At 37.3% G+C, this 23962-nt stretch overlaps 1 protein-coding gene across 1 annotated transcript; it reads left to right on the forward strand.

Annotated features, from left to right (window-relative positions):
• Positions 1-1937: 1937 nt before the first annotated feature.
• Positions 1938-22409, forward strand: nin (ninein (GSK3B interacting protein)). Its single transcript, XM_073823672.1, has 26 exons — positions 1938-2120; positions 2316-2403; positions 4771-4943; positions 6900-6945; positions 7016-7188; positions 7375-7518; positions 7604-7762; positions 7852-7988; positions 8945-9085; positions 9345-9519; positions 9675-9785; positions 9980-10069; positions 10151-10277; positions 10387-10478; positions 10745-11811; positions 12082-14160; positions 14507-14605; positions 14991-15042; positions 15152-15289; positions 15408-15482; positions 16505-16651; positions 16737-16904; positions 16990-17115; positions 18239-18334; positions 20059-20172; positions 20253-22409. The coding sequence occupies exons 1-26, from the start codon at positions 1938-1940 to the stop codon at positions 20466-20468; spliced, it is 6216 nt and encodes a 2071-aa protein (XP_073679773.1). The 3' UTR covers positions 20469-22409.
• The last annotated feature ends 1553 nt before the right edge of the window (positions 22410-23962 follow it).

Raw genomic sequence — 23962 nt, forward strand, 5'->3', positions numbered from 1 at the left:
AATCTAAATTTCAAAAAATTGACTGGTTTTGTGGTCCAGGGTCACATATGGTTCGAAAAAAATAATTATTACCACGTCCATATATCTGAGTGACTCTGAATCTGTTCCTCCTGAATAGAGGGACACCTGGCCACTCAGACGTCCTTGTAAGGGGCTGATGATGATGTCACTGACAAGGAGCAGATGCATACGAAACCACTCCCCGTGTGTGTGTGTGTGTGTGTGTGTGTGTGTGTGCGCGCACTGAAGAATAATAAATGAATACACACACTTACATGCTTGTAAGCTTCTCAGAGGGGTCAGGGCTCCTTGGGACAAAAGACACCTGCAGCTGAGTGTGTTTGATTGTGTTCATCTCAGATGTTATAACTTGTGTGTCCTGAGTTTGGCCTCTCTCATCTGTGCTCCGCTCTGCATTTAGCCCACAGATCTCTTCTCTTCCTGAGCAGAGGGATTGTGCATGTCAGAAATAGTGCTGTAGGTCTCCATTTTTGTGGCTGAAGCTTTAATGTTCCATCTTGAATCTTATATACTCTTAATAGCTATAAGCACGAATCACATGATCAAAAAGTCTTAAAAGTAATGAAAATTGAGCTATATGAAATATTTCTTTAATTTTGACGATTGACTGCAAACATGTTTGTATGTAAACAAGTATTAGGGATGTTTCTGAATTTCCTGTTATACTGGTAATTATTTTGATTGTATTGCTGATAATTTATAAATTGTCTAATTTACACAAAACACAGAAAAGTAATTAAAAAAAGCAATTTAATACTGTAAATGCATTAACGTTAAAATGTTTAGTATGAAAAATAGATATTTGTTAGTTAACATTTAAAATTAAGTTAAAATATTAGTGACTTTTTAAAAATTAATACATTTTCGTTAGATGACGATAAATGTCTAAATTTAACATTTTAGAATTTTTCAATGTATTAAATTATTTATTTGTTATAAAATGTTCTGTTAAAATAATGCACAACTATCCAAAAATCTAAATATTAAAAACAGGGGAATTGAGCATACACAATTAAATCAAATATCCAATATGAACTAATAATGATAAATTTAAAAACAAAAACAACAAATATCTGTATATTGGCCAATAACTTATGGTACTGACATTTTGTGCATCCCTAACAAGTATAACCCTGTACTTGAAATTCTATTAATTCAAAAGCATCATAAAGGTATATTTTTATTTTGAGATTTAAACATCAACTGAAAGCTGAATAAATTTGTTAGGATATGACAATACTTGGCAGGCATACAACTATTTGAAAATCTGGAATCTGAGGGTGCAAAAAATCAAAATATTCAGAAAATCGTCTTTAAAGTTGTCCAAATGAAGTTCTAATCAATGCATATTACTAATCAAAAATTAAGTTTTAATATATTTGCGTTAGAAAATGTACAAAATATCTTAATGGAACATGATCTTAACTTAATATCCTAATGTGTTTTGGCTTAAAAAAAAATATATATATATATAATTTTGACCCATGCAATGTATTGTTGGCTATTGCTATGAATGTGGACACGTATAACAATGGAAATATGCCCAGAGATTCAGTAACTGATTTCTAAATACTCCTTATCCAACTGAAAAGGGCGTGGAAATCCATTTGTTTCCTGTGGGAGCGTTATTCTTATGAAAGCTGTAGTCCTTTAATGGCTGACAGCCAATACAACCTCCTTGGTAAAAGTGGCAGGTGTGAGTGTGTCAGACACTTGCGCTTGAGCTCGTTGTTGCTCTTGTCCTTTTTTCGTCTCTCGTTCTTGTTATTGATGGCTCTTTCTGTGTCCTTGTGTTTTGAACAGGAATATGTTGGAGTTCTTGTGAGTGTGGAGGTGAACCATCCGCCTAAATAAGCCAAATGTCTGTGGACATTTGTGGATGTGTAATTCTATCTGTGTCTCTGTAGGAAAGGCTGATGGATGGAGAGAGGGACCAGTATGAGGAACGATTGAAAGAGGTGTTTGAGAGTTTCGATGGCAGTGGTTTGGGCTCTTTGAGTACTGAAGAACTGACCGATCTCTGCCGGGCCCTTCAGCTGGAGGAGAACACACTGAACACACTCTTACACACACTGCTGGAAGACCAGATTCAAGCACGGGTGAGGGACCATGTGTATGCATTTATTTGAGTCTTTTTTTGTGTATTTGTGTTCATTTTAATGCATTTTAAGACATTAAATACTGTTAATGGAGAATTTGACAACTTTTTAGAGCATCTAAAACAAAAACACTGCGTAGTCTTGATGGACATGGATTAAAAATAAGTGATTAATTGCTGCCATTTTGATTTTCAGGTTGATTTTGAACAGTTTAAGGATGCACTGATCCTTGTGTTATCAAGCACAAAAACAAATGATCCAGAAGAATGTCTTGAACAACCAGGTAACATCATAATTCTGGGTTGGTAACCAAAAGGTTGCTGGTTTAAACCATATAATGTCATTGATTATTAAACTTAATTGGCTTAACTTCAAGTATCCTTGCTTGTTGTAATAAATATTGTGTAAAAAGAGCAGGTTTTATGAATGGCTCATCAAGTTGTATAGTTATTCCATTCTAAAAAAAATATAATTATATTTGGATACTCTGCTGTCTAGATATTAGTATTACCACTGTGATGTCACATAAGTGATCAAAACTTGTAGAAATAAATATCCACTTAATATATATTAGTTTAGGTTTAAAGTCTCTTTATGTGTTTACGGATTTTTATTATTCAGTCTGCTAGATTTGTGACTAATGTATGACTGATATATGTGTAATAAGTCTACTATGTACTGTTTAAAATATTTCTATTTACTATAATTGACATCGGACACACAGTTTTTACCTTAGGTTGTGATCAAATGGTTATGCTCAGCTTAAAATCATGATGTAATCGAGAGTGTATTAAAAACCAGACAGGCTGAGCTCAGAGAGTAAAGGGAGGATGTAAGGTTAAATCTGGATTAGGGAGGATTATTCTGAGAACAGTGAGAGTGTAAATGAAGACTATTCTATCTTAAAACAAGCTCTTCTCTAATTATGACATCTCACAGTTAATGGTTATAGCCAGGGCATTGCTATGTGGTTGCTACAGTGCTCTAAGTGTTTGCATAATTATGAGCAATAGAAATAGTGAGGCTTGCCTTAGCAAACATTATTTGTTCATAAATCATTTCTGCTTAAAAACATTTGGTAAACAGCATTTATAGTCATAGTGTATAGCCTCAATAAACAAAAATTGCAATTCATTGTTCATTTATACTCTGTTACACTACCAGTCAAAAGTTTTTGAACAGTAATATTTTAAAAAAATTTTTTAAAGAAGTCTCTTCTGTTTATTTGACCCAAAGAACAGAAAAAAACAGTATTTTATTTAAAATAACTTTTCTATTTGAATGTATTTTAAAATGTAATTTATTCCTGTGATCAAAGCTACGTTTTCAGCTTCATTTCATTCTCCAGAAATCATTCTAATATGCTGATTTGCTGTTCAAGAAACATTTTTAATTATTATTATCAATATTTAAAACAGTTGAGTACATTTTTTTTCCAGGATTCTTTGATGAATAGAAAGATTCAAAGATCAGCATTTTTCTAAAATAAAAAAGCTTTTGTAACATTACCATTCAAAAGCTTGGAGTCAGTATAATTTTTTATTTTTGGGTAGAAAGAAATGATAGAAATGAATATGTTTATTAAGCAAGGTTGCTTTAAATTGATCAAAAGTGATGATAAAGACATTTATAAATGCTGTTCTTCTGAACTTTCTGTTCATCAAAGAAACCTGAAAAAAATTCTACGGTTTTCAACATAATAATAATAATAATAATAGATGTTTTTTGAGCAGTAAATCCAAATATTAGAATGATTTCTGAAAGATCATGTGACTGGAGTAATGATGCTAAAATTTCAGCTTTGAAGTCACATGAATAAATTATATTTTAAAATATATTAAAATACAAAACAGTTATTATAAATAGTAAAACTATTTCAAAATTGTACTGTTTTTTTCTGTATTTTGGATCAAATAAATGCAGGCTTAGTGAGCAGAAGAGACTTTGAGAAAAAAAGATTAAATTAAAAATCTTACTGTTCAAAAACTTTTGACTGGTAGTGTACCATGAATGATCTGGTGATGAAAACTCTGTGGTGCCAATATAGAAATATATATTTTAAATGAGCAAGGATGCAATAAATTGATCAAATGTGACAGTAAATATATTCATAATGTTACTAAAGATTTCTATTTCAAATAAATGCTGTTCTTTTGAACTTTACGCGTATCCTGAAAAAGATATCATTGTTTTCACAAATAATTTAAGCCAAAATGTTTCTTGAGCATTAAATCTGCATATTAGAATGATTTCGGGAGACTGGTGTTTACGTCACAGAAAAAAATTACATGTTAAAATATATTAAAATATTGTAAAATTTCACAATATTACTCTTTTGTGGTATTTTTGGCCAAATAAATGCAGCCTTGGTGAGCAAAAGAGTCTTTTAAAAATACCTTCCAACCACAAACCTTTAAACAGTAGTGCATTTTTTATTTCCAGGAAATTTTCTTAATGTCTTAATTAATTTAAAAAGTTGTCTAACCTTTTATTTACAGATATGTGGTCGTTAGACACAGTGATCCCTTGTGCAGAATTTGTGAAAGAGTAGCAAGTATTTTGAAAGAGTTGAGCTCTTGTTAGATGTTATTGTGGAGGAATGCAATTATTTTTTGTATTGGTGTTGTAAGAGTCTCTATCTCTCCCTTAGATTCTCCAGAAGTCCAGCCGCGCTTCGTGAAGGGCAGTAAGCGCTATGGTCGCCGTTCTGCTCCGGAGTTTATTCACACACACACTGATTCACACACGCAGGCTGAAGATGAGGAGGAGAAGGATGAAGATGCTCAAGAGGGTGATGACAGGACAGTACCCAGGAAACGTGAGGTAACAAACACTCACTTGACTATCAGTGAAGCTTAAAGGTTAAACCACATTCTTCTCATTTGGAATCATCCATGTCTGAACACACAGATAAAGCTGAAGGGTAAAGTTGCGATTTTCCTTCAGAAACATCTAAGTTATTCAGCCACAACTAGCTCAAAAACACGCAGTCTAGGTCTGTGTTTGTGTGTGTGTCTTTGCCTTTGCCCTCTCCTCTGACAGCAGTTTAGTTTGAGTTAATGAGATTTCAGACTCACCCCACTTTAAAGCTAAATATCAAGCAATGACGTCTCGCGTTGAAAAGAATTGATCAAATTCATGCTGGCTTGTGTTTGTGAGCTTTTGTGTGTGACTCTGGCCACGCTTTCCAGCAGGTGCACATTAATACACAGTGTTGCGCAGAGCTCTGTCTGATAGTCCGATGTGTGAACAATCCTCCGGTTCTACAACAGCAGATGTGTGGGGGGTGTGTTTGGAAGGGGGGGCTTTCTATTGACGAACAATGACCCTTCCCCACCCCCTGAATTCCATTGCACATATTCTCCATCTGCTCCCTACACCCCCAGAAATTCACTCCGTCCATATTTGAACACGCGCACACAATGATCTTGACCAAACAATAGGGATGTAGTTGATTGAGTGGCTTTTTGGTTTCACAACCTGTGGCTAGTTTTGCATTCAAGCACATAGGTTTGTATACTTTAACATATTTGTTTAACTTTTTATTTTATTTTGGTTAGTAATTTTCATTATGATGATTATTATTATATATATAAGTTGATACGTATTTAAAAAAAAAAAAGTTTGTAAAAAAAAAGTAGTTTATGCTTACTAAGGCCGTATTTATTTAATGAAAAGTACAGTATAAATAGCACTACTATGAGATTTTTCTTGAAATTTTTATTTATTTTTGAGATGGCAAAGCTGAATTTTCAGCAATCATTACTCTTTAGCGTCACATGACCCTACAAAAATGACTCAAATATATTGATACAAAATCAAGAAACACTTCGTATTATTATCACTATTAAAAACTGTTATGCTGCTTAATATTTTTGTCGTACACTGCTATTGAAAAGTTTGTGATCAGTAAGATTTGTAATCTTTTTTTTTTTTTTTTTTTTAAAGTCTCTTATGCTCAAAGTTCCATTTATTTGATCAAAACACAGGAAAAAAAGTAATATTATTAAATATTGTTGCAAAGTTTTCTATTTTAATATACTAAAATAAAATGTATTCCTGTGATGCAAAGCTGAATTTTCAGTATCATTACTGCTGTCTTCAGTGGCACTTTTTTGGAATCTGTGATACTTTTTTCAGGATTCTTTGAAAAATAAAAAGTTAAAAAGAACAACATTACTTACTATCATTTTATATCAGTTTAACACATCCTTGCTGAATAAAAGTATTAATTTCTTTCAAAGAAAGATAGAAAAACAAATGCCCTGACCCCAAACTTTGAACAGCAGTGTTTATTATTAAAAGATTTCTATTTTAAGTTGCTGTTCTTGTTAACTTTTTATTCATTAAAGGATTTCCAAAATTGATGATAAATCGGCATATTAGAATGATTTTTGAAGGATCATGTGACACTGAAGACTAGAGGAATGATGCATAAAATGTAGCTTTGCATTATAGGAATAAATTCTGTTATTATATATATTTTTTATATATTAACAAGAAACCCATGTTTTTTGAATTGCAATAATAATTCACAATATTACAGTTTTTTTAACAGACTTAACAGTGACATTATAAATGATAACCAATTGTTCAATTTACAATTTAAGCATTAACACTTCTGGTTAAATGTGTTCTCAGCTCATATCAGTGCAATAGAGATGAAGTTTAACTTTATTGACATCTGCTTTCTTATTGTTGTTCAGTACTGCCCCCTTCTGGGGTTTTGATTTATCAGTTTTTTTTATCTGTGCATTTTTTTTTTTTTTTTTTTTACAGCGCTGGAACGCTGACATAAGCATTTCTGAAGAGTTTGAAGCAGAAGGTGAGTTTAATTACTAAAAAAAAATAAAAAACTTCCATTATGCAAGACATTTACACTGGGTTGTGTGCAGGTCAGCTGCATCTCTGGAACCCAGATGAACCCAGCACACCATGTAGCAATGCAGTGCCACTCTGTGACATGGAGGAGCGTTTGCATAATGCTTGCCATCTGCTTTCACTACCCATAAACGGCACGGCCACACTTCAACAGCTACACACACTTTGCCAGCACATGGGCATTGAGGTATTTTCCATTATCACAACCTGAGATACATTAAGTGGTTATAATAATAGTTCAGTCAAAATGAAAACTTTCATTCACCCTTATGTCGTTCCAAACCCATAAGAGTTTGGTGAATTTTTGGGTGAACTATCCCTTTAAGTAAATCATGTTAACACATAGTTCCTGTGTGTGTTTAAATGTTCCCAGGTGGGTGAGGATCTGTTGCAGTGTGCTGATGAATGTGCAATGGATGTGCAGGAGTTCATCTCATGCATAATAAACCACAGCAAACCACCCACACCATCAGCATCTACACCCTACAGACAATTAAAGAGACTCCATTCCACTCAGGTAGTACACAAAAATAGTCCATGTGCAAAACATGCCTGAATAAAAGTGTTAAACCTCTTTTCTCCATCCTTATCTTTCTTTCAAGTTTGATGAGTCGGGCCGTAGGATCTCGTGTGCTTTGAGCAGTACAATCGGTCTGCAGGTGTTTTCGGATTTGGATGATGGATCCGGACACGCTCCTGTGGAAACTCTGCTTTACAGGTGGATGGAAGAGGGAGTGGATAATAGCTCAGAGATCTTACAGGTAACACACATAGACATTGAACATCTACACAACTCTTTTTATTCTGGGATGTATGTAAGAAGCAATTTTATGTGTGTGTCTTCCTGTAGGCTCTGGATTTTAATCTGGAAGGTAAAGTGAATCTGTCTGAGCTGACCATTGCTCTAGAGAATGAGATGCTGAGCACTAAGAACTCAATCCACCAGGCAGCGCTAGTGAGCTTTAAGGCAGAAATCAGACATCTGCTGTGAGTCCATGTATTTGAACTCTGGTGCATTTCAACTCTCACAGCCCACTCATGCTTGGTCCAGAGTTAGAACTAGAACAGCTCCAGTGTACTACTGCATGATTCATATTAATAATTTATATGATCATCAAAATAATAATTCATTAAATCCAACTAACGTCAGTTCATTATTCTAACTCACTCTAGAGAACTATTGCTATTCACTCTGCATCACACTAGATCACTTCAAATTGCTATTCACACGCTCCATCTTATTCTAGTGGTTCTTATCCAGGGGAACTTAGCACACTTCCAAAGGGGGCACAAGATGGCAAAATGTTTAAAAATAAGTTAAAGGGATAGTTCAACCAAAAATGAAAATTGTCATTAATTACTCACCTTTCATGTCGATCCAAACCCGCAAGACCTTTGTTCTTCTTTGGAACACAAATGAAGATATTTTCGGTGAAATCCATGTATGTGCATCATGGAAGTCAAGAAATTGTTGAGTAAAGTCATTATTTTTGTTTTCTTTACACACAAAAAGTGTTCTTGTAGCCTCATAAAATTACTGATGTCGCATGAACTATTTTAAAAATGTCCTTACTACCATTCTGTGCCTTGAAAATGTCAGTTGCATTGCTGTCTATGCAGGGTCAGAAAGCTCTCGGATTTCATCAGAAATATCCTTATTTGTCTTCTGAAGATAGTGTCCAATAAACAAAGGTGTTACGGGGGAGGACTCATTCCAGACCACTTCATTTCATTATTCAGACTCACCCCAGCTTGCTATTATGACTCAAACTGGAATACTATAACCTATTGTTTTCTCTAAATCGCGTCTCTTTATTCTGCTTTAATCATTGTTCAGACTCACTCCAGATTGTTCTTACACACTTATGCTCATTATTCAGATTCACTCAAGATAATTTTAGAGCTCCAGTTTGCTTCTAACATCATAACTGTTTGTGTGACAGTGAGTGTGTTGACCTGGAAAGACGTGAGAAGGAGAGGATTCGCTTTGATCTGGACAAAGCAGAGAAACTGAAATCTCAGTTGGCATCTGAAGTCGATGACCACCATGCTGCCATTGAGCGTAATAATGAAATCAACCTCAGGTAACCTTTCAGCTTCTATCAGCTGCCTCTTTTCCCCTTGCTCATAAATGAACCCATAATACTTTATGCTGTTTCTTTTTTTAATGCATATAATCTGTGATGTGATGTTTTTCACAGCTGTATCTGTGATAACCTGCAAAGTTTGCTCCATAAACACGAAGGCTTGTTCTGTGGACATTGATGGTTTATGCATGTGGATGTAAGCATGTGTATTCATATTTCATGCATGTGTTAATGCCCATGCATGCAATTTAAACAGGAAGTTGGAGCTGGAATATAAAGAGAGTATGACTGCTTTGAGGGCAGAGCTTAGTAGAGAGGTGGAGCTTGTGCAGCTGCAGGCCAATCAGCAACGAGAAGAGCTTGAACAGGAAATTGGCAAAATGAGAGAAGATGAAACCTTCCTACGAGAACATCTGTCTCATACCATTAAAGTAAATAGCATTTTGCATTGAATTTGTTTTTTGTTTAAAACACCATGAATTGCCTGCTATGTGTTTAGATCACATTCATGTCAGCCTGTCGTTTTAGTTTGATTTGAATTAAATGTATTGCATATGTTTGTCTTTAATAACTTTATGTTGTGTAGGAAAATGGTCGTCTGGAGTCGGAGCTTATTGAGACCACAGAGAAACTGGTGGAGGCAGAAAACCAGCTGAACACAGTGCAAAAAAATCTGGATGGAGTTTTGAAAGAAAAGGTACTGGAATTAGGATGGACAGACAGCAGTACTGATTAAAACATGTATAAAACATATATATTTTTATGAATAAACATTCTTCTAGTTATGCCAAACTCTAAAAAATTTTATCTTGTAGAAATTGTGAATACATATATTTTAGGAAATCTTTGTCCAGTAAATCATGAACAATAGGGAAATGTTTTTGTGTGTAGTTTGGTGATTTGGATCCAGACAGTGCAGAGTTTTACCAGCAGGAGGAACGTCTGAAACAGCTGCACAGGAACTATGAGGAACAGTGCAGGGTCTGTAAACTCTCTGTTTTTGTTTCAGTCTATTATCCTGTCTCACTCAAATTCACATCTATATCTGTATGTGTATTGTAGGTGTTGCAGGATCATATAGATGAGCTGGAAGCTCAGCTGGAGGAATATAAGACTTTAGGCCACACACCCTCAACACATCCTGGACTTAGTCTGTCTGAAGAACTGGCCAGCAAGAGTCCAGAACCAGGTAACATACATGTCTGCTCATACTCAATACTCATAGATAACACTAAATGCTTATAGTTGGAGTCCATCTTCACTTGTGCTCAGCTGTGCTATTGTGTGTGCATGTGTAGGTTCTCAGGAGCAGCAGCAAATAAACATGAGTCTAGAGACTGAGATGTTACTGGAGCAGCATCAACGAGAGATAGAAAACATGAGGGCAATGGTGAGACACACACAAGTATATAATAACATTATAAAAAAAAATTTATAGCTGCGGTATAGTTTTTTTGAATTGTATGAAACCAAGGGAGGGGTTAGTGTATTTTCATTTTTAGGTGACTGTACTACTAAGATAAAATGAATTGTACCTTTTAAGAATTTTTATTTTGAGGTGAACTGTACCTTAAATATTCAAGTAAATCCCAAACTATCCTAAATTGTTCAAAGAATAATAGTTGATTCTTCCTGTTGCTCTGATGCCCTCTGTAGGTATTTGAAGAAAAACGCAGTGCAGATGAGGAGAGGAGTCATCTCTCCCTACAGCACCAACAAGAGGTCCAGGTTTTGAGGGAGGAGCTGGCAAGAGAACAGGAGAGAGCGAACAGATTGGCGCAGGACATTTCTGCCCTCAAAACTCTCCACCAGCAGGAGCTTAACTCTCTTACGCAGGAGGCCCAGGATGCCAGAAGCCATGCAGAACAACTAGAAGCAAAGCTCCAAGCTCTGGAGGAAAAACAGGCTACCTATGAGGAGCAGATCAGAGCGCATGCTGAGAAGATCAGCCTAATGGAATCTAAGCACCAGGAGATGCTGCAGGAGCAGAGAGAGAGCCTGCAAGAAGAGAAGGAAAATGAGGAGAAAAGGCTCAAAGAGCAGTGGAAAGAAGAGCAGAAGAGCTATGAGGAGGTGCTTAGTGCTCAGCTTGAGGAGATGCAGCAAAGAACAGAACAAGAGTGTGTTGAGATAGAAAAGAGGCTTAGGGAGGAGTGGGAGCAGGAGCGGCAGGAGTTAGAGGAGAGCAGTAAGGAGGCATTGCAAGCTGTGCTGGAGGAAAGAGAGAGGAGGCTCAAGGAAGAGTGGGAGCGGGAGAGGCAGGAGCTAGAGGATATCAGTAAGGAGACGCTGCAGGCTGTGCTGGAGGAGAAGTTGGAGAGGGAGAGGAGGCTCAGGCAACAGTGGGATGAGGAGCGGGCTTCATTAGAGAACAAACATCACGCTCTGCTCCTACAGCGTTTGCAGGAGGAAAGGGAACACCTCCGCTCACAGCAGGAGGAGACCGAGAGCATTATAATTGAGCACTGGGGAAGAGAGCGGGCTCAGCTGGAGAAACAGCATGAGGAGGCACTGCAGGCCTGTTTGGAGCAGGAGAGAGAGAGACTGCAAGTAGAGAGAGAGGAGCAGGAGAAGAGGTGGCAGCAGGTGCTGAATGAAGAGCAGAGCCGGATGGAGGAGGCACACAGGGAGGCCCTGCAGGAGCTGAGTGCCAAACACAGCGAGGAGAGAGAAAGACTCAGCAGCCTTTTGGAGAAACTACGCTCAGATATTGCAGAACAGAGGTAAGACACACTGAAATTAAACCTTTAGCGCTTTTGCTTGTGAAGTAAGTCTAATTTAATTCTTTCTGAAGCCATATTCTTTTAAGGTAGGTGCTTAAAATGGAATTAAAAAATCCTTAGTATTTTTCTTATTTAACAGTTAAAATATCTACAATCTTTAAAACAAGATTACCTGTATCCAGCCGTTCTTGTCTCCACTCTGCAATATGGTAGATGCATATGTCTTTTGGGTAATGTTATAAGCAATTGATGTTGATTGGCCATGTACAGGAAAGAGCTGGAGAACCAATTCTCTCAGCGACTCGAAGAGGTTGAAGTCCGTTTCAATTGTGACCAGGAGGCAGTGTCTGAGCGTTTTCAGGTGGATATACATAAACTTGAGCAACATTACCAAAGTGAGATTGCAGCACTTGCCCAACAGCATGCTGCAGATCGAGCCCTCTGGGAGGAGGAGTCAGAGGCAGCCACCAAGGAGGCAGAGCAACAGTGGAAGCTGTGGAAGGAGGAGCTGGACCTAGAGAGGGAGGAGCTCAAGAAGGAGCATCAAAGCCTTGAACTTGCACACGCACAAGATATCAAAGCTCTGTCAGACAAGAACTTAGAGCTTCAGGCCGAGCTGGAGGCTTTTGTCTGTGCTGCTCGAACCAAAGAAATTGAGCTGAGCCGCCAACTCAATGAGCTGCACAACCATGTGCAGGATAGGATGGAGGCCAAAGACCTACTGCTGGCACAAGCAGAGCACAAAGCTACTGACCTTGAGGAGATGCTGAAGCAGGCTGTGGACGACTTCATCCAAGAGCGAGCAGAGCTGCAAAGGAGTCTGTCTGCTTTGGAGAGCAGGCGAGGGGAGGTACTTTCATTCTCTGAGAACATGGAGCTGATAGGCACAATCCAGGAGGGTGAGGAGCTTCTTTGTCAGGAGTTAAAGGACGAGAGAAAGGCTCTACTTGCAGAGAGAGATGCACTGGCAGTGAGAGTGGTGCAGTTGGAGGAAATTGTGATGCAGTTGATGGGAACCACTGGAGAACCTTCTGGGGAAACTTGCACTGTCGAGTACACTGTAGAAACCTCTGTAGAACCCAATGGAGATGACCTTGAAGAAACTTGTAAAGAATTCACAGTGCAGACGTTTGATAAACTCAGTGAAGAAACCTTCACAGAATCTACTGATGAAGTCAGTCCAAAGCATGTCATATGTAGGGATTCTTCTGTAAACAGAGAAGATAAAGAGGAAGCAGTCATAGTGGATGAAATTACTCCAGAGGTTGGAATTACAAATGATATAAATTCAAACACTTGTCCTGATGTTAAATTAGACATAGCTGATGTAGAATCAGTCAATAGTGGAACAGAAACCCCTGAGTGTCCTAAAGAAGAGAAGGAAGAGACTAAGGAGAATCTCAGTAATCCTGGAGGGGATGGTTTTGAAGTTACAGAACTGAGTGAAGAGCAGAATGTTAAGAGCAATAGCACAGAGATTCAGAGAGATGACATTTTGAAGATTGTAGAGGAAGAAATTTTTAGTGGTACAGAAACAGAAGGTCATATCTTGGCAGAATCTGAAGCTTCCTATAACCAGAAGAGCTTGCAACACCATGAATCTCCAAGCAAAGGTGACACCCAGGTTGAATGCAATGGCACACATGAGATTAAAGAAAGTCCAGAGGATCGTATCAGCATTGCAAGTCTTGAGAATGAAATCAAAAGGGCAGTTGACACAGACACAGAACAGGACAAAGTTGCTGATCTGAGGGATGTGTGCATGCAGGAGATCCAGGACCTTCAAGACACAGTGATGCTCTATAGCAAAGCTATAGAATGCACTAGCTCTCACTTGCAGAGCCCTAAACGGCAGGATCTGGAGAAAGAGAATATCACACCTCAAGTACCAAAGCAAATGGCAGCACCAGTCGAAGATGTGCAGCTTACTGAGCTAAAGGTCTGCTTTGAGCAAAGCATCCAAGAGAACTTGCAACTTGTAGAGTGCAACAGAAAACTAGAGAAGAGAGTCAATAGTCTGGAGGACAAGATGTACATAGTCCAGGACCTCCACAAACAGCTGGCGTCTGTGCTGGAAGAGACTGCACGAGTCCGAATGGAGAATTCCAAGATGAAGGTACTTGTCCAGAAACTTGATAAGCAGGACAAGGTGCTGCAGTGGGACTCTGACTCTTCCGACACTTCAAACAAGTCATTCCGCAACTCCCAGCTGAAGGAGAAGATTGCTGCAGTGACAGAGCTAGAATTCTACTGCATGGAGTTTGAGAAACAGAACTCACAACTACGCCAAGCACTTGATGATCTGCAGGGCAAATCTTTTAGGATCCATGAACAAATGCAAGAGCGGAGGTACCATGTGTGGTCCCATGTGTCCTGCTTAAGTAGATCAGTATCCCCGCTCTGCTGATCCCGTTTGCTACTCAATCACTTCTGCGTGAGTGCATGTTGTAGACCCCACCTCTTTGGAGAGAAAGAACCCTATACACCATTATTAATCCCTCCCACACACTTGCAACCTTTTGGTGGAAGTGTACTCCAAAAAAGATTTGCCTATGTAGTGAACTGTTGCATAACTGTTTTGACCCAACCCTTGCCTAAACTGTTAAAAATTTCTAGAGCACTATGGAGCATGTTGTAAGTTTGCAGTATACCATCTAGTACCACCAAGTAAATTTACAATGCACTCTGTGTTTAGGAGTGAAGTTTGTCGTCTGGCTAAAGAGAACATCATTCTGAGGCACAAGATCTCGACAGTAAGGGAGGAGGACTTGAGAGAGAACCAGGATGACCTGCGGTAAGACAGGCACACGATACTACTTTTCCACCAAGGTAGTTTAAGTGCTTATTCAGAGCCAAAAACTAGTTTCAAATTAGTTCTTTGTCTTTTAAAAGCACCAGCTTGGGAAACCAGGAAAAGTGGTTCGTAGTTAGCACCAAAACATTGCTGGTCTAGAAGTAAGAACCGCTTGTGTCAGGAGCTGGAACCAGGGTTACCATGACCAACAAGACCACCATTTTTGGAATAGCCAGTTGGGATTTGCCATGAACATCAATAGCAATGCCAGTCGAACCAAGTCCAATTGCACTGGCTCTGAACTAGCCCCCGGTTCATGCTGGTTGAAAATGGATTTAAGAGTTTAACTGTTCTATATAAAAGCGGGTAAAATGTTTTTGTCCAGATTACATCACATCAAGCAAGGGAAGAGATCGGTGCAAGCTCTTAGGAGACAGGTAAGATTTAATTCCATAACCCAGAAAATTATTATTTTTTTAGATGGAGCTACTTGCAGAATTAAGGTTTCTTATACACTTTCTTATACACAAATTTATTTTTCTTCAGCTCTCTGAGCCTCGTCGTCTGGGACAGCAGCTAGAGGATGAGAATTTCTTAGTACAGCAGAATGCAGATCATGTACTTCGACATGCACTCCAGGAAGTGATACGTCAACATGACACCGCAGCCATTGAGAAGAATGGGGTATGGTTTTAAATGTGTCAGTTTCATAGTTATATGCTTGAGTGTTTGGCACGAATATTCAAACTTTTTTTCTCCTGTGTCTGTCTTTCTCTATGCACACATACACACTCGCTTATAGTTTTGTGATCGTGAGGAGATTTCCAGAACAGAAAAGGAATTGCTTAGATCGGAACTTAATCGGTGCATAGAAAAGGTATGAAAAGCACACACAATGACAGCCCACTCTTACTCCGACTTTTTTTTTGGTTGGTTTTGTTTTGTTCTCGTTTTGTTTGTTGTTTATTTATTTTTTTGTTTATTTTAAATTTTTTTGTTTGTTTGTTTTTGTTTGTTTTTGCTTTCAGGTTTTGTTTGGTTTGTTTTATTTATTTATTTTTTTCTTGTTTTGTTTGGATTTTTTTTTTGCTTTTTTCTAATTTAGTTTTATTCTGTTTTTTGTTTGTGTTTGGCTTTTGTTTTGTGTGTTTTGTTTTTGCTTTGGGGTTTGTTTTGGTTTGGTTATGTTTGGAATTTTAGCTTTTTTTCTCATTTGGTTTACTTCTTTTTTGTATTTGCTTTGGTGTTTTGTTTTTTTGTTTGGATCTTTTGCTTTTTCTCTTTTTTTTGTTTTGTTCTGGTTTGTTTGGTGTTCGGTTTTCATTTATTTCATTTCATTTTGTGTCTTTTTGTTTGTATTTACCGCTTTTCTCATTTCGTTTTATTCCGTTTTTTTTTGTTTGTTTTTCATCTTGTTTTTGCTTTAGGGTTTGTTTGTTTTTTGTTTGTTTTCGTTTGGCTTTGTTTGTTTTTTGTTTGTTTTCGTTTGGCTTTGCTTTTAATTTGTTTTTAGATTTTTGTTTTTCTCATTGTATTTGTTGTTTCGTTGTGCTCTTCGTTTGAATTTGGTTTTGTGTGGATTTTTTGCTTTTTCTCATTTGGTTTTGTTTTTTGTTTTGTTCACGTTTTGTCTTGGTTTCATTGTTTTTATTTGGATTATTTTATGGATTATATTTTTTCTTATTTCATTTCATTCCATTTTTGCTTTGTGTTTAGTTTTTTTTTTGTTTTTGCTTTGTGTGTTTTTTTGTTTTTTTTTTTTGCTTTTTTGCCATTTGGTTTTGTTTCATCTGTTATTTGTTTTAGCTTTGGGTTTTTGTTTGTTTTCATTTGTTTTTTATTTTTGTTGTTTTGTTTTTGCTTTGATGGACTTGGCAAACGTCTCTTGGTTTCCTTCAGGTCATGTCACTGGATTCATCTTTACAGGCGGTAACTCAGCAGAATGCTCGTCTCAAATCTGACCTACGCATCACACAGCAAGAAAGAGATGCCCTTAAACAGGAAGTGATCTCTTTGCACAAACAATTGCAAGCTGCCAATGAGAAGGTGAGTATAGAGGACCTGAGCACTTTATCTCCCCTCACCCCGTAACTAATTTTCCTCTTCTTTCCTCCTCCTTTCTCCGTAACAGTTGTTGGAGGTTTCCGTTGTGTCTGCTGGTCAGCAACAGGGAAGGCGTGTGTGGGCGGAGCTTTCTGAGCTGATGGAGGCAGAGCATGCCTCACTTACAGATGAAAACCAGCAACTCAAGCGACAGTTAAGCGAGATGAGCTCAGAGCTGCAGTCATTAAAGGAGCAGGTCAGAGCATGTTTACTAAACACCTCTGACAGCCATAGGATGTGTGCAAGCACTTGATGATAAAGTTGATGCTTTTTTTAATTAGATCCGCCATCTGGAGGCATTAAGTGTGAAACAGAGAGGACTTGTGAAAACTGCAGATCAAGAAAAATCAGCCTTGAAACGTGAAATGGAGGCTCTGCACACACAGCTGCTGTCAACACGGAACAAGGTTACCCCTTCCTCAATTTCTTAAATTTTACACACTATTACAACTGGTCGAAGCCATAAGCTAGCGCTTAGTCTGTTGCTGTGTCCAAAATTGCATACTCTCCAGGGCTGCGACGATAAATCGATGCATCGTAATTTGTGGATCGATTCTGAGATTTTTGGAATGCATCGTGATTCTCTCTGGAAACAAATCTGCGCTTAGTTTTTAACCACAGATGCCACTCTAATCGAGTTCTTAATCGCACACTTAAATGCTTACAAAGAAGAGCGCTGAAGAACTCTTGTGTGTTTGGCTAAGTCATGTAATTGCACCTCAGTGAGATTGTAAACGCTTCAACATTTTTGAACTTCATGAATATTTATTTTAGGTTCATGTGTGTAAGGATTTGGACGCAAGTAGAGTACGGCTGTTTCTAAAGCATGCAGTTCCATCTGCTGTTAAAAACTAAGCTCAGAATTGATTTGAGAATCACGATGTATTCGGAATCAATGCAAATTCATTTCTTGATTTATTTTCCCAGCCCTAGTAGTTATTTCTTTTGAATAAGTAATTACTTTGTAACCTTTAAAAATATGTTTTATATAGTAGGAACATGTTTTATAAATGCAGTGAATTTGGACTTTCTACTCATTTTACACAATGTTTTTGCCTAATATATAGTTTTTAGATTTAAGGATTTACTTTTTATTTCTTTATAATTTTTCTTTCTTTCTTTTTTTATTTTTTTTTTACCCAAATGCTAAATATAGATTGTCCCTTGACAATAATCTTTAGTCGTCCTAAAGTAATACCAAAATAAATTGAGGACTGTATTTATTTTTAAAATGAACTGTATTTGTTTTATCAAGCCATAAATTAATTAACTTATTTTTCAATTTGACATTTAGTTATTCATTTTTAATTTCTGCAGGTTTGGGCACTCCATTGTGAATGTGTTGTGTGTTTTTATATATAAGCCTATATAAACTAATACCGAAATGTTTATTTTTCTTGTCAATCAAACATAGCTTCACAGTATCACAGTGAAACGGTTGGCTTGGTACCCTAGTGCATTTGGCATCCCTGTCATGTGCACAAACACTTGTTCCCTCAAAAATAACACTTTGATCCTCTGTTGTTTCAGGCTCAGCTGGCTGCAGTCTTGCCTTCATCTCCTCTACAGTTGCCGGGGGAACAGAGAGGACAGCACCATAGCGACGGACCAGACTTTAACATGCAGGTAACACACTTGCACCCAAACACTTTCTGCACCACAGTCGGGACGAGATTTCTCTCGGGGTCAGTGCATAATCCGTAACAGTCTATGTATGTGCACAGCACACTCTGGGGAATATGTGTGTCTGGTCCTTTGGTGAATTGGGCTCACTTGGTACCTCTTTGCTCTGTTCTGGTCTCGTATTTACACTCTTTAGAAAGCATGTGGGCAGCACTGGGTCTGTTCTATCTGTAGAAGCAGTGTTAGAGCGAACCCTATGTTGTTTATGTGAATGGTGTTCGACGACACTCTTGGTTTTTTCTTTATCAAGTGTTTGGAGGTAAAGCCTGTTTAGTGTGTGGATATAAGACATGTGCATATAGCGCTGTGTGTATGTGTTTCTACAGGTGTAAGAGCTGTGATATCATCACTAAAAGACATAGAAGAATTGCAACCTGTGACATCACCTCCCCTTTGAACTCTGACCTTTAGTCTGTGGCTGAATCACCGAATCCCTCCTGCCAGATTTGCTTGTTCTTGTTTAGAGTTTTTGAGGTCAATGTAGCATTGCAGCGGGTAATGACCTGAATATGCCACAAGGTGGCATCATGCTGCATGTTTGGGCTGGGAGTTGTTTCCTCTTTGGTCCAGATGCTGCCACATGGAGTAAAATAGGATTTTGACAATTAATACCATTTAAGGGCAGAACAATCTATGATTATGAATTGATTTTTAGATTGTAAGGCATTTGAATACGCAGTATTGTTTTGTTTTTTAAGTTTGCACTGTTTTGCCATCAACGTTTTAATGTGATACTGCATGATTATTCTGAGATAAATCCATCTGTTTTATTTTATTTTTTAATATTTTTTTATTTATTAAAACCTCAATTCATTGCTTTATCTACCTCTACATGTTTTACTGACATTTTGCATCACTGATTATAGTTAATGAATGGTGTTTATTTATTGATTTAATTTATTGTTTTTTTATTTTATTAGTTGAATTCCTTTGGATGTTTTACTTGGTTTATATGTGTTATGTCCCTATTGATGTGAATGTGTTTTTATATATAAAACTGAGACCAAATAAACTATTAGGTGAAATATTTTGTGTAGTGTATTTAATTTCAAGTTTTATTTTTTGAAAAATGCTCTACTCTTTAACATATGTGACACTGGACCACAAAACTATTGATGTAAAGTTTGTTAGGATAGTACAATATTTGGCTGAGATACAACTATTGGAAAATCTGGAATCTGAGGGTGCAAAAAAATCTAAATATTGAGAAATTTGCCTTTAAAGTTGTCCAAATGAAGTTCTTAGCAATGCACATTACTAATCAAAAATTAGGTTTCGATATATTTATGGTAGTAAATATCTTTATGGAACATGATCTTTACCTAATATCCTTATATTTTTTGTCATAAAAGAAAAATCCATAATTTTAACCCCTGGAATGTATTGTTGTCTATTGCTACAAATATACCTGTGCTTCTTATGACTGGTTTTGTGATCCAGGGTTACATATAATATATTTATATGGTTTGTTTTGCTCATATATAATCAGTTTTACATGCGTTTTTTAGATTTGTAAGGAAGGGAAGGTACAGAAACCATGCAAAGTTAATTACATTAGTCTAAGAGGAGTTAACTAAGTTAACATAACTAAGCCAGGGAATTTCTAGCAAACCAATTGACCATCTTAATCTGTCATGACCTTTGACCTTGATCTGTATGCCCAGCAGGACGAGCGGGAGATGGCGCTGTTACAGATGGAGGAGAGAATGAGAGAAGTGGAGCTGACACTCAGAAACCTCAAGCTACTGCTACAGGACAAAGTCTCTCAGCTGAAAGAACAGGTACAGAAATGCACAAATGTTTGTTTTACAAACGAATTAGCCTTCCAGCATAAACCATTCTATTCTCTCTGCTTCTGTAGTTGATCAGGAACAGTGAATCAGATGTGTTGATCAAAGACCTGTACGTGGAGAACGCTCAGCTGCTCAAAGCCCTGGAGAAGACAGAACAGCGTCAGAAAGTAGCAGAAAAGAAAAACTTCCTACTGGAGGAGAAAATTTCCAGCCTCAACAAGATTGTCCGTGACCTCGGCCCTTCTCCATTGACCCCTGCGCCCTATCACTTCACACGCTCCTGATTTTAAACTCTATTTTAGCCATACAAGCCATTCCAGTATGATTTTCATCTGAGAAACATGTTAGCAGAATGTCCAAGCGGCTCTTTATACAACGTCAAGCACCAAAAAGGACAAGAAATGTGACTTGTGCACTATATAATCTCTGAAGCCATATACAGTTAAAGTCAAAAGTTTACATACACTTTGCGGAATCTGCAAAATGTTAATTGTTTTAGAAAAATAAGAGGGATCATACAGAATTCATGTTATTTTTTTTATTTAGTACTGACCTGAATAAGATATTTCACATAAAATAAGTTTACATATAGTCCACAAAAGAAAATAATAGTTGAATTTATATTCAACTGATTCTTAATACTGTTGTGTTACCTGAATAATCCACAGCTGTTTTTTGTTTGTTTGTTTGTTTGTTTGTTTAGTGATAGTAGCTTCTGACAATACAGGGCAATACTAAACTAAAAAATATATAATATTTAGGCAAAATAAGAAAAATGTACACATCTTTTGTCTGTTCAAAAGCCTTCACCCCTAGCTCTTAATGGGTTGTTTTACCTTCTGGAGCATCAGTGAGCGTTTGAACCTTCTATAATAGTTGCATATGAGTCCCTCAGTTGTCCTAGGTGTGAAAAGATGGATCTCAAAATAATACAGTCGTTGCTGGACAGGATTCAAATACACAAAAATGCTGAAAAAAAAACAAAGAATTTGTGGGACCTGAAGGATTTTTCTGAAGAACAGCAGGCAGTTCAGGACATGAACAACTATCACTAAACAAAAAAACTATGTGCATGTAAACTTTTGAACAGGGTAATTTTTATAAATTCAACTATTATTTTCTCTTGTAGATTACATGTAAACGTCTTTTATGAGAAATATCTTATTAGGTAAGTACTAAATAAAATAAAAAAACATGCATTTTGTATGAATCCCTCTTATTTTGGTCAAATTATTAACATTTTGCACATTCTGCAAGGTGTATGTAAACTTTTGACTTCAACTGTAAAAGCTTTGTGTAATGAACAGCCTGAAATTAAGTTTTTATTTCCTAAAAATCTCCCCTGCCATAGATCCCAAATCTCCTTCCCATTCATTTTTATTTCTGGATGAACCTTTCATTTACATTCTTCCTTCTTTTGATTAAGCCATACTGTGATATTACTGGTCAGTCTGGACCTCAAACTGCAACTAGAAGGTGGTCTTAAGGAATGGTGAAATTCCTTAGACCTAGAGAAGCTTGTCCAACAGCTAAGGCCCCCATGTTCACACACACACATGCAGCTGCCTATCATTACATAGTTTCAGTGAAATGCAAACATGGTCAGTGATTCCCTGCATAAGTGAAGGAAATTAAAGGACCAATGCCACAGTGTTTCCTCACTGTTTATTCCTGTTTGTTATAGTCTCTGCGAATGTTTAGCTAATATAAATCTTGAGAATGTGCACCAAAAAAGCATCCCTTACTTTAGTTTGTATTTATTTTGTGTACCTATTTTTCATTTATGAACTGTAATCATGTATTATGAGCTCTGTGACTATGAATAATAGGGAGTCTATTAAAATATTTATGTGGAGTAAAAGAAAACTCAGAGCTCCTCGATGTCAGCCTCATGGAAACCACTGTATAATTTGTGTGTGGAGAGGAAAATTGCTGGTTATGATGTTTCATTTCAGGCGTCTCTCAACGAGGGCCGTTTACGAGCTTTGATGCTCTGGGAAAAAATGCACAGAGAATTACAGGCATTTAAACATTTGAAATTGCTTTGAAATATGTGTCCTTACGTTTTTAGTATTGTAACAGCCTTAGGTGAAGTATAAGATATGCTTTACCACTATTTGTTATGAAAATGACGTTAACTTACCATTTAAGTGTTAATTGTATAACACTTGAATGTAAAAACAAATAAAAAATTCTCTTTTGTAAAAAATATAATAAAAAAATAGTTTTAGCAAACACTGGGTATGAGTTTTCATTTACAGTGCCCTCCACTAATATTGGCACCCTTAGAAAATATGAGCAAGGGTGACTGTGAAAATAAATCTGCGTCTTTTATCCTTTAGATCTTTCATTCGAAAAATTCACAAAATTCTAACCTGTCATTAAAGTAAAACAATGGAAAATGGGGGGGGAATCTCATTTCTCTAGTTCACGTTGGCCACTATTATTGGCACCCCTAAAAATTTGCCTAAGTAAAATATCTGAAGTATATTGCCATTAATATTACACTTCTTTTAGCACACCAGGGTGGCTAGGAGTATACAATTGTCCAGCCATGACTTTCTGTTCCACAGGATTATAAATATGAGGAACACAAAAGCCAAATTACACAAGAAGTAAAACCAAAGAATGTACTGGTCCTTCTCAAAAAATTAGCATATTGTGAAAAAGTTCATTATTTTCTGTAATGTACTGATAAACATTAGACTTTCATATATTTTAGATTCATTACAACACAACTGAAGTAGTTCAAGCCTTTTATTGTTTTAATATTGATGATTTTGGCATACAGCTCATGAAAACCCCAAATTCCTATCTCAAAAAATTGGCATATTTCATCCGACCAATAAAAGAAAAGTGTTTTTAATACAAAAAAAAAAAAAAAAAAGTCAACCTTCAAATAATTATGTTCAGTTATGCACTCAATACTTGGTCGGGAATCCTTTTGCAGAAATGACTGCTTCAATGCGGCGTGGCATGGAGGCAATCAGCCTGTGGCACTGCTGAGGTGTTATGGAGGCCCAGGATGCTTCGATAGCGGCCTTAAGCTCATCCAGAGTGTTGGGTCTTGCGTCTCTCAACTTTCTCTTCACAATATCCCACAGATTCTCTATGGGGTTCAGGTCAGGAGAGTTGGCAGGCCAATTGAGCACAGTAATACCATGGTCAGTAAACCATTTACCAGTGGTTTTGGCACTGTGAGCAGGTGCCAGGTCGTGCTGAAAAATGAAATCTTCATCTCCATAAAGCTTTTCAGCAGATGGAAGCATGAAGTGCTCAAATCTCCTGATAGCTAGCTGCATTGACCCTGCCCTTGATAAAACACAGTGGACCAACACCAGCAGCTGACATGGCACCCCAGACCATCACTGACTGTGGGTACTTGACACTGGACTTCAGGCATTTTGGCATTTCCCTCTCCCCAGTCTTCCTCCAGACTCTGGCACCTTGATTTCCGAATGACATGCAAAATTTGCTTTCATCCGAAAAAAATACTTTGGATCACTGAGCAACAGTCCAGTGCTGCTTCTCTGTAGCCCAGGTCAGGCGCTTCTGCCGCTGTTTCTGATTCAAAAGTGGCTTGACCTGGGGATGTTTCTACTCCAGACTCAGTCCACTGCTTCCGCAGGTCCCCCAAGGTCTGGAATCGGTCCTTCTCCACAATCTTCCTCAGGGTCCGGTCACCTCTTCTCGTTGTGCAGCGTTTTCTGCCACACTTTTTCCTTCCCACAGAGGTGCCTTGATACAGCACTCTGGGAACAGCCTATTCGTTCAGAAA

This window comes from Garra rufa, chromosome 18, assembly GCF_049309525.1.
Source record: "Garra rufa chromosome 18, GarRuf1.0, whole genome shotgun sequence".
In the NCBI taxonomy this organism is placed as follows: domain Eukaryota; kingdom Metazoa; phylum Chordata; class Actinopteri; order Cypriniformes; family Cyprinidae; genus Garra; species Garra rufa.

What these genes read in the sequence shown, in the direction of transcription:
- nin (XM_073823672.1), top strand. Translation starts at nt 1,938, where the DNA reads ATGGATGGAGAGAGGGACCAGTATGAGGAACGATTGAAAGAGGTGTTT. An exon ending in GAACAAATGCAAGAGCGGAG is followed by an intron (nt 14,161 to 14,506) that starts GTACCATGTGTG and finishes CTCTGTGTTTAG; the next exon opens with GAGTGAAGTTTGTCGTCTGG. An exon ending in TGCAAGCTGCCAATGAGAAG is followed by an intron (nt 16,652 to 16,736) that starts GTGAGTATAGAG and finishes TCTCCGTAACAG; the next exon opens with TTGTTGGAGGTTTCCGTTGT.